This window comes from Erigeron canadensis, chromosome 8 (genome assembly GCF_010389155.1).
Source record: "Erigeron canadensis isolate Cc75 chromosome 8, C_canadensis_v1, whole genome shotgun sequence".
NCBI lineage: Eukaryota > Viridiplantae > Streptophyta > Magnoliopsida > Asterales > Asteraceae > Erigeron > Erigeron canadensis.
This window is the reverse complement of record NC_057768.1, coordinates 12,472,191-12,483,592: the sequence shown is the minus strand read 5'-3', so window position 1 is coordinate 12,483,592 and position 11,402 is coordinate 12,472,191. Positions and strand designations below refer to the sequence as shown.

The 11,402-nt window shown below is 36.5% G+C and overlaps 1 protein-coding gene across 1 annotated transcript; it reads left to right on the top strand.

Moving 5' to 3' along the window:
- The first annotated feature begins 8,625 nt into the window (after window positions 1-8,625).
- On the top strand, window positions 8,626-11,077 carry LOC122610272. The gene is made up of 4 exons (XM_043783269.1): window positions 8,626-8,905; window positions 9,089-9,622; window positions 9,684-10,096; window positions 10,334-11,077. The coding sequence occupies exons 1-4, from the start codon at window positions 8,626-8,628 to the stop codon at window positions 11,075-11,077; spliced, it is 1,971 nt and encodes a 656-aa protein (XP_043639204.1).
- Window positions 11,078-11,402: the final 325 nt, after the last annotated feature.

Genomic DNA, 11,402 nt, shown 5'->3' with positions numbered 1-11,402 from the left:
AATTAAGGTTAATTGTTCCTTCGTGTGACCTCCTACACGAACCACAAGCCTTGTGCATCTCATTGGGTTGATTAATTACTCATTAATCAGCAAAAGGCAATAGCAATCTAGTTATCTCAAGAGGATTCCGTACTCTTGACATAACGAATCACGTCTTATTACGATCCGCGCAACCGTAGGACCCTACATGTCGTGAACTTAATATCCAAGTATGGTGGACGCATTTGTACTTGGAAATTGGTTCACATGCTTGTACATTTGTAAATTCTTTTTATCAAATAAAGCTATCGTGAATGTTATTTATAAACCTTTGTTTTGAATACTCGACTTTCTATACATCTCATCGTTCCGCCTTAGTTGGGGTGTTACAGAAAATGGTATCAGAGCCTAAGGTTATAAAGAACATTGTAGTTCCTCCGGGAATTTCAAAACTATCGCCACTTTTCAAAACGATTTTTATAGTCTAGTCGAGCATATGGTTGAGCGGGTTAGTTTGAGCTTTACATGGTGGGACCATAATTAAACGTAAAGTCATGAATTTACGTTTAATTATGAGAGAACCATGTAAAACTGATTTTCATCATCTAAGGTTGTTCTCTCAAAACCGATTTTAATACATCTTTATCTATAAATTTTTCAATGATCCATTAATGCTTTTGAGTTTGATTATCAGTAAATATGTCTTTTACAAGTAAATAATGCATTTTATGTTGAGAAAATACAAGAGCTTTACATGCATGTTGTTTTTAGGATGATCAAGAGATGGTTTGGCAAGAATCATGATTATCAATTATGTTTTGTATAAGTTCAGTTAAAAATGATGATGAATGATCTTGAAATTTGTTTGAAATCTGTATATTTGATGTTAAGAGATACAAAAGTAAGTGATAATCTTGTTGGTGGTAATTTAGAGGCTAAAACAAACAACCAACACCATTGGTGGGATGCATTAACCAATAAACATTCTGACAGAATTGGTCTTCTGTCTTGTACTGAATAAACTGAGCATGTGAGGTCTGTTTCAGGCAAAACTTTCAAAATAAAAGTTGTAGATAAAAGAGTTAAGTTTAACCTCCAACTGGAATTACTCAAAAATACTGAACCAAACGAGAGATATGATTTTTCTACTGAAACTGGTCAAAACTGTAATTTGGTATGAATATTTTATAAACTTTAACAATTTTTATCTCCTAATCCATAAGCTTCCAGGAGGTCATACTTGGTATAAAGTATATTCTATGCGTTTTGAACTTAAAATAAAATCATGGGATTTTTCTAACAATCAGAACATCAAGAACTTTTATGAAACTTCTGATGTCACAAGCAGTGCCCATTCGGGACAGTTTGTGTTTGGATAATTTTTAAGGAAACCAAACATCATCTAAAAATTCACCAAAAATTCACAAAAATACTAGATACATATAAGTCATTGTGTAAAAATCATGAAGGTCCAAATGATTCGGCTTGACCCCAAAATAGTAGCCAACATTTCATAAAACTCTGAATTAAAAACAGAAAATTTGAAAGGAAACTAACCATTCGTATAATGGGCGAAAAGATGCACTAAAGACCATAATGGGCTAGCCCAGCCCAAATACTAAACCCATAGAACCATAAATCAGTAGGCCCAGTTGGCGCAACAAACCATAAAGTCCAATAACCAATATAACCCATGAAGCACATAACCAAAATAAGGTTAAGCCCAATAAAATAAATTAAGCCCAAGTTATTTAAAAACCCATCACATTTTGGCCCAATTGATAATGGCCCATAACACTTAAACGAATTTCATGAGATAAGTGTAATCAAAATAAAACAAAGATAATTAAGTGAGATAAGCATAAGTAATTATGTTAACCAAGATATATATTGATATCACAAATGCTAATTTGCGCTAAAATCGGTTACACAACAAATGATAAATAAGGATAACATAACTGAATATGGCATTTCTATATGATAACCTAATATATCAAGTGAAACCATAAATGAAGCCAAGTTACCGAAAATCTAACAACTTATAACTACGCATGTAATGAAAGTAACCTTTCTCACTATAAATCTCTACAACCAAAATGATGCGAATGTTAGCAATATACTTGGATCCCACAATTTATAGCAACATAATGAAAGTGGCATTTATAGGTAATGGCTTAAGATAGGAATTTATGTATAGTAGTCCTCTCGTAGGGCTCTTGGCTTTGAAATGTGGATGAGGACCATGATGGAATATATGATCAAGGAAGCAATAGATGGGAAGTACCCATTTTGGATAAATAGATATAATGCTCGGCATATCAAGGTGAGTCATATCCCCCTTTTCAACTATTTTATGTGTTTAACTATCGGAGTAAAAAGCATGATATATAAATGAAATTGCTTTTATATACATATATATGAAATGATTCTTGATAATATGATTATGAAATGAAATTGTCTCGTATGTTCAATGTGATAAATGTTTAATGATGAGCTTGAGTTCTGTCAACCCGTTTTCTTTCGGTACACTACTATTTACCCCGAAAGTAGAGGCCTGTAATTAGATAGTTGCGCAACTAGGTTTTGTCCACCCACCCATAAGTGTAACGGTGGAAGGTTGGTTGCCTTTGTGACGACCCACTTCCAGTCCGACCATAGTGGTGCTCTAGCTACCTTAAATTTAAATGGTAGTCTCCATGGCACGACCCTATTAATATTAATACGGCACTTGATTGACAGCTTGTACTATGCAATGAATTATATATATATTGTTGGACTTGATAAAATGGTAGTAGTAGTAGTGGCTCAAGCATTTACTCATCAAAAGTTGAATTATGCCCTTGTAACTAAATGAAATTGATATTATTATGTTGAATATTATGAATTGAACATACGGTTTGGGTATTGGACCCTATATGGAATCTTGAAAGTTGTTGAATTTGGTGTTAATGGAATATTGATAACCGAATGATTTTGGGTATGATATACGATAAATCGATTGATATATTTTCTCTCATAATGATTTTGATAAATGAGAACTTTATAAGTTACCATGAATTCTTCCAAGTCTTGAAATGACATTATAGTATTTGGAAAGCTTGATGGTTTGATATGAGAATTTTATCGGTCTTATGGTTTGGGAACTTCGAAATGTAACAATAATATACTTTCTAAGTGTTAAAATGGGCATGTACCAAGATTTATATAAAAACCTATGCACTCAACAACTACGTTTTCGTAGTTGACACTTTTTCTTCATGCTTTTTAGGAAATAAGCTTAAGCATTAGGATTTATATGCTTCATGATTATTTGCATTGCACTTTGGAGTCAAATATCAAACCTTGTGAGGGAAAATGGAATCCGCCTTGATCATTGTAGTATACTATTCATGTGCTTGATATTTGTTTCGTGAACTTAATATCCAAGTATGGTGGACGCCTTTGTACTAGGAAATTGGTTCACATGCTTGTACATTTGTAAATTCTTTTTATCAAATAAAGCTATGGTGAATGTTATTTATAATCTTTTGTTTTGAATACTCGACTTTCTATACATCTCATCGTTCTGCCTTAGTTGGGGTGTTACAAGTGCATACCTCTACTATTGCTGTTGAAATCCCCAAGTCCACTAGGAAAGAGTTAGTAGTTACTATTGGGACTAGTACTGAAGCTAGTCAGGTTGTTGTTGCCGCCAGTACTGAAGCTGGTGGCCAGGTGATTGAACAGTTTGATGATGTTGATGTAAGGGGGATTGTGGACAAGGGAAAGGCCATTGCAACTGATGATTCTAAGAAGTTGGCCACTGATGCACCTATGTTTGAAACTGGCAATGTTGACCAATTGCCTCCAGTTACTGAAAACGAAAGTCAGAAATTAGCAAGGATTGGGTATCTGGTCAAGGAGAGGAAGAAACAAATGAAAGTCAATCAGTTTGAATCAAGGAAAACTCTCCCACCCACTCTTATTGATGTAACGGATGCACAACTCCTTGGCTTGCAACTGTTGGAGTACAAGAAAATAAAAGAAGATACAAGGATTGCCAATGCCCTGAAGGAAATGTTGGAAGTAGAACTGGACAAACACTATCAAAACGATGAAGCTAGTCTTGATGCCAAGTGTTTGAATGTATCAGTGGAGAAGGCAAAAGAGATAAGGTCAGAAGGGATTCTTAAACGTATTGAACAAGTGAAGAAAGTGGTCAAACAAGTATTAAATCCACCCAAGTTTAAGGGTAAGAAAAAAAAAAAGCTTTGCCCAGAGATGCAAACCTGAGGACTTGGGTAGAGCCATCTGAACCAACAAATGAAGATATTCAAGCAGCTACTCATAAACTAAGCACGAGCCAGATTAAATTAACTAATGAATCTGAGGCTCGCACCTATTTGTCAGATGAACTTCGTGGAAGGTACAATAAAGGCAAGATCCAAGATATGCAAGTGTCAATCAAACCTGGTGCCAAATGCTTCGTGATTAAGGTTCAATACTTTGGAGAGCCAACAAGAACAACTGAGAATCCTGATGTCCACCAGTACGACCATTCAGAGCATGAGAAGATGCTGAACTTGTTGGAGAAAAGGCAACACAAGAACAAAGCTGAAAAAGGCTGGGAATATGTATTGCAAAACATTATCAAGTTCAAGGAAAATGTTGAAGAAAGACTGAAGTTTGATCGGGAGGATAAGCAGCCAATTTCATCTGTTGCCAAAAGAAGGAAAACTGGTGAAAGGCCATCTTTATAAGTTTTCCTTCTATCTATCTGCTTGTAATTTTATTTACTTTCTTGTAACTTCATTGTAAAATTATGTATATACAACTTGCCAGATTGTAACCCACAAGTTAGATAACTGATAAGATCTACAAACAATTAAAATTGAACCCGAGGCATTTGATGATCTATAAAAATGCCTTGGAAAATTAATAGGTTTTATCAAACACAAGTATTTCAAACTTACACTTGTATAGAAACAAGTTTGAAAATACTTGGCAATATTTCAGGATAATTAGGGGGAATTTGTTAGGTCCAGTTTTGCTGAAATCTGGATCTCTCCAGTTGCATCCGGAGAGCATGAAGAATTGTCTGAAATATTTGAAGTCCAGTTGCAATGTACAGTTTATGCAACTGACGACTTCCTCCAGTTGAGATCTGAAGCACAACAATCTGAAGACATTCCAGTTGGAGTCAAAGACAACAAGTGGAAGAAAGAGAAAGGTAATGGCAGCGAAACCCTGTTGACTTTCTACCAGATTAATCAACTGGAGATCCTCCAGTGTAAATGTCTTTACAAAGCTTTACACTGATTACGAGGAAGACCTTTTACACTACATCCTTTTACCCGGATAATAATCTTGTCTGTAGATAAAAGTGCAAAGATGTAGAGTGGTTGAATAAAGTAACCTTTTGTCTTACTTTATTTAACACACACACAAAGAATTATTTACTAATATTGATGTCTCAGAATTTATCCAAAAACCCTAATCTCTCTCTAAGAATGCCGATCCTAGTTCATCACTTCCATCTCTTTTTTAATTCGTCTTTACCCTAATCTAAGTCTTGTTGTTTCGGATTGATTAGTGGATTGGGTTACTCGGTCCTGCGGGGTTATACCTTGAGATTACCTGGTCCACTAATTGATTTTGAGTTTCAGATTTCGAATTAGGGTTCTTAGACTTAGGGTTTTCTTTTTTTGTTCTTCACGTAGTCTCTTTTTTTTTTCGTTGATCATGTTCCTTTTGATTGCATGGGTTAATTTGATATGGAGAGAATGAATACTAATAAGAATCAGCCTCCGGATATTGCTGCTAAAATTAAGAATATTGATGGGAAGCGTATGCCTGTTCGTTCAATATTGAAAAATACAAACCCTAGAAAAACGTCCACCTCTGGTGATGAGGGAAGAGAACATGCTGCAAAGGACGTGAAACAAGATAAACCAGGTGGTGATTCTACACCAAAAAATCCTAGTGATGCGGAGAGTCGACCTGCTGCAAGTGAGGAAGGATAATCCTGGTGGTGATCAGCCAATGGAAGGTGATCAGAATTCGAAGAAGAACGATATTTCTAGTGACAAGGAATATCTCAAACATGGTTATCCCTTTGTTGCTGATCATGGAAAGGTTGCAGAACCCTCAGGTAATGATAACGAAAAGAATAAGGAAGTCAATGAGGGTGAAGCAACTATAGCTAGTGAGTCTAATATGAATTTTATGTTTGCAAATAGATCAGATTTTTCTTTTGTTTCAAATCATCCTGTTGTAGGTGCTGATTTTGATCAACCTAAACTTGATGAAACGAGCAAAATACATGAAGGGGTTGATAGGGAGAAGCCTGCTTCATATGCAAAAGTTGTGCAATCTGAGCCTATTAAAAAGAAGAAGGTTAATTTTCGTACTTTAGAGGTTGACTCGAACATTGAAGGTATTGATTTGCTTATTCCAAAAGAGACTATTATCTCAGCTAATGGCAAATATGATAATACCTTAGTTGGTTATTTCCTTGGAAAACGACTTGCTTTCCCCGTTGTTGAAAATTATGTAAAGAATGCTTGGGCTAAATACGGTATAAGCGTATTATGATGAACTCATAGGTCTATTCTTCTTTAAATTTGAGGAGAAATCAGGGATGGATAAAGTATTGGAACTTGGACCTTGGTTAATCCATTCAGTACCTCTTTTCTTGAATGTGTGGACTCCTGACTTCAGTATATATAATGTTAAGAAGGTGCCTGTCTAGGTTAAGTTACACAATGTTCCACTTGTTCTCTTTACAGAAGATGGTCTTAGCATGTTGGCGACCAAGATTGGTAGACCTGTTGCTTTGGATGATTGTACGAGTTCCATGTGTACTGAATCATGGGGTCGTAGTAGTTTTGCTTTGGCTTTAATTGAATTGGATGCTTAAAATGATATTAAATCTGAATTGACCGTTGGAATTCCTAATATGATTGGAGATGGTTTTTCAAAGCAAGTTATACAAATTGAGTATCAATGGAAACCTCCTCGTTGTGTTACATGCAAGGTATTTAATCATGAAAGTGACCAATGTCCTAAATTACCTAAATAGACTACTCAAGTCGAAATTCCTCAAGACGAGGGGGGATTTACTACGATTTCAAGGAAAAAGAAAAAAGGAAAGGTTGTTCAACAGGAGAGACAAGTTGAAGGAGTTAAGCTTAGCAAGCCTAAGCCACACTTTGTTTATAAAGCAATACCATCGAAGCAGAATGTAGCATCGTCATTTAAACAAAGTGATGATATGTCAAGAGTTAATAAAGATATTCCCCTGAAAAATAGTTATGATTTCTTAGCTGGTGATAACGCTGAGGTATTCTTGGATGGAAACATGGAGAGTGACCCATTATCGACACAAACTCAGACTTCTTATGATGATAGCGATGATGAGGCCGAGGTTGTGTATGATGAGCACGCTGAATTTATGGCAAGTACTGAGGGGGCAAGCACTCCCGTAACAGGAATTACCCATGTATAGTGTCGCATCTTGGAATATTAGGGGTTTGAATCAAACCCCAAAACAGAATGAGATTCGACAGGTAATTAATGAAAATAAACTATCTGTGTGTGCTATTCTTGAATCTCATGTGGCTGTTTCTCAATTGGAAGAGTTGTGTAGTCAAGTTTTTAAACAATGGCAGTGGACGTCTAATGGTAACCTTTGTTTCAAAGGGTCTCAAATCATAATTGGTTGGAATCCTGATTTAGTAGATGTCATGGTCCTTTCACAATCGGATCAGGTTGTTCATTCTCAGTTATTCTTCAAACATGATAAAAAGGTAATGCAATGTTCAGTAATTTATGCTCATAACTCTTACACTGAAAGAAGACAACTATGGAATAATCTATTGGCTCATAAGTCGTTTGTGGGTAGTAAACCATGGATTTTAATGGGATATTTTAATGCGGCTCTTTTCCTTAATGACAAAGTTGTCAATCCATCTAGAATTGATATTGCAATGCGAGAATTTAAAGAATGTGCCGATGAATTAGAAGTTTCTGATGTTAAAAGCATGGGTTTACATTTTACGTGGAATCAGAAACCGAAAAAGGGAATGGCGTTTTGAAAAAGTTGGATAGGATTATGGCTAATCCAGTTTTCATTTCTGATTTTGTTGGAGCTTATGCTTTGTTTCAGCCGTTCCGAATGTCTGATCATGCTCCAGCGATCTTGTGTATTCTAATGAAGTCGAAATTCAAGCCAAAGCCTTTCAAATTTGCCAATGTTCTAATCCATCATAAGGATTTTAAAAATGTAGTTGAAGATGCTTGGAAAGAAGATTTGGAGGGCTTTCCGATGTACAAGGTGGTTAAAAAGTTAAGGTCTTTGAAACTCGTTATGCGCAAGTTATTATACAAGAAGGGTAATCTTCATGAGAAGGTGACTAAACTACGATTTGAATTGGACGAGGTTCAAAAGGCAATTGATAAAGATCCATTAAACTCTGATCTAAGAGACGAGGAAGCTGCTTATCTTCAAGCTTTTAATGATGCGGTTCTTGATGAAGAAAGATTTTTAAAGCAAAAGGCTAAGGTTGAGTGGCTTCGTGTGGGTGACTCGAATTCATCATATTTTCATCAAGTTGTGAAGGCTACATAGGATCGACTTTGTTGTTGATGCTGATGGTGTTCAATTCGATGGGGATGATGTTGGTCCTGCGTTTGTTGCGCATTATAAGTCTTTCATTGGTTCTCCTGGGCAGGTTTCTCGATTTGATTATGATGATCTTTTTGATAAGAAACTGTCACCTAATTGGGCTATGGAGATGGTCAAAGCTATTACTGATGTTGGCAATTTTTGATATGGGCGACGAGAAAGCTCCAGGGCCTGATGGTTTTTCTGTGGCGTTTTTCAAGAGTTCTTGGGATGTTATTGGTCCTAGTGTTATTGAATCGGTAAGGGATTTCTTTGTTCCAGGTAAGTTGCTCAAAGAAGTTAATCATACTATCATATCTTTCTTACCCAAAGTTGCATCTCCGACCAGAATTACAGACTATAGACCGATTTCTTTATGCAATGTTATATTCAAATGCATTACTAAAGTCATTGCAAATAGATAGAAGGATTCTTTATCGGTTCTGGTTAGTCTTAATCAATCAGCTTTCGTGCCTGGAAGGCGGATCTTTTACAATATTCAGCTTACTCAGAATTTGATGCATAATTATTACTTGGATAGAGGTACGTCTAGATGTGCTTTCAAGGTTGATATTCAAAAGGCTTATGATACTGTTGATTGGCGTGTTTTAAAGAGGATTCTCATTGAATTTGGTTTCCATCCTCATATGATTCATTGGATTATGATGTGTGTTGCGACCCCATCATTCTCTCTAAGTATTAACGGATCGTTACATGGATTTTTTGCGGGAAAGCGAGGGTTGAGACAAGGTGACTCATTATCGCCTTATCTCTTTACTCTTGTCATGGAGGTCTTAACGCTATTGCTAAAGAGGAAAGTTTCTAAATCGGGTGATTTTACTTATCATCCACAAAGTGAAGAGTTGGATATTATTAACCTCTGTTTTGCAGACGACTTAATTATTTTTCTACATGCTGATGTCAAGTCTGCCACAGTAGTTATGAAGGCTTTGGATGAGTTTAAAGCAACGTCTGGGTTAGCTCCTAGCTTGCCTAAAGGTAAGCTCCTAACTTAATCATGTGAAGCTCGCAATATTAAATGTTCTACCATTTGCTGAAGGTAAGCTCCCGGTTAAGTATCTTGGTGTTCCACTTGTTTCCACTCGATTGATTTACAGCGATTGTAGAGAACTGGTTGAAAGAGTACAAGACAGAATTTCTGATTGCAAGAACAAGTTCTTATCATTTGCGGGTCATCTCCAACTGGTACAATCTGTTCTTTCCTCTATGCATGTATATTGGTCTACGATGTTTATGCTCCCGAGCAGAATTATTCAGGAAATTGAACATTTATTGCGGGGTTTCCTTTGGTCGCAAGGGAAACTTAAACGAGGTCAGGCGAAAGTTGCTTGGGACGTTGTCTGTTTACCGAAATCAAAAGGGGGATTGGGTATTAGGCGACTTGAGAGTTTCAATGTAGCCCTTTTATCGGTTCATATATGGAACCTATTTACTCATAAAGAATCTCTTTGGGTAAGATAGATTCATATGTATAAGTTATGACAAACAAACTTTTGGGATGCTCCTTATCGAGGTAATATGGCTTGGAGTTGGCGAAAAATGCTTCAATTACGTCCTATTATTAGGCGTTTTATCTGCTCAAAAGTAGGAGATGGCAAAACTACGTCAGCTTGGTATGATAACTGGTGTCCTATTAGCCCGCTAATTGACATCCTCACTCCTTGACAAATATATGCTGCAAGATATCAGTTATCTTCATCGGTTTCTGGTCTCGTTACTGGAAATGATTGGAATTGGCCTCAAGCTTGGAAAGACAGATTCCAAAATCTAAATCCTCCTAGCTTATCTAATGTTATACCAGATGCACTATATTGGAAAGGAAGCGATGGTACTTTACAAGTTTTTTCAGTGGAGACGGTTTGGAATGATATTCGTCCTAGGATTGTGGAAGTAGACTGGTTTCATGTCGTTTGGTATCCTCAATGTATTCCGAAACATGCGTTTCATCTATGGCTAGTCATGAAGAAAAAACTAAAAACACAAGATCTTCTTCGACTATGGGATGTTCCGAATGGCTTGGCTGCCCCTCTGGTGTGCACGCTATGTGAATTACAGGCTGATTCTCATGACCATCTTTTCTTTCAATCTACCTATTCTATGCAGGTCTGGATCGGTGTTTGTGCAAGAGCAACAATCCATGTTCCTTGGGTGGATTGGAATGATATTGTTGCAAGCATTATTCCCACAGCTATAAAGAAATCGGCTGAGAATTTTGTGAAGAAATTAGTTTTGGCTTCTACGTCTTACTATATTTGGCAAGAGCGTAACTCAAGACTATTCATGAAAAAGAGTAAGAGATCGCCTCAACAATTGATGGAAGTTATCCTTGGAACTGTTCGACTAAAGTTGATTACTTTAAAGTTCAAACAGAATTCTCGAGTTGGTAAAATGCGGGAGACATGGAATCTGCCAAGCTTGGTGGTCGCTACTTAATGTTTTTTGTGTGGTGTCTCTTGTATATTTGTTTCTAGTTTTTGTAACTAGTTGGGTGCTTCAGCGATGGTTTGTCGTTGCTTGGAGCTAGGTTGTGTTTTCACATGTTTGAACTTCCGTATTAATACTCTGTCAATGCGCATGATTTGTAATGCTTCTGAATATATATAAATCTAACCAGGGGTGACGCCCTTTACCGAAAAAAAGAATTATTTACTAATATTTTTATGTGCTGTCAACCATATTTGTACATCGAAGTTGAGATCCCAATGCTCAACCTTCGACTATAAATAGAGGTCCTTGCCCAAGTATTTCAACAACTTTG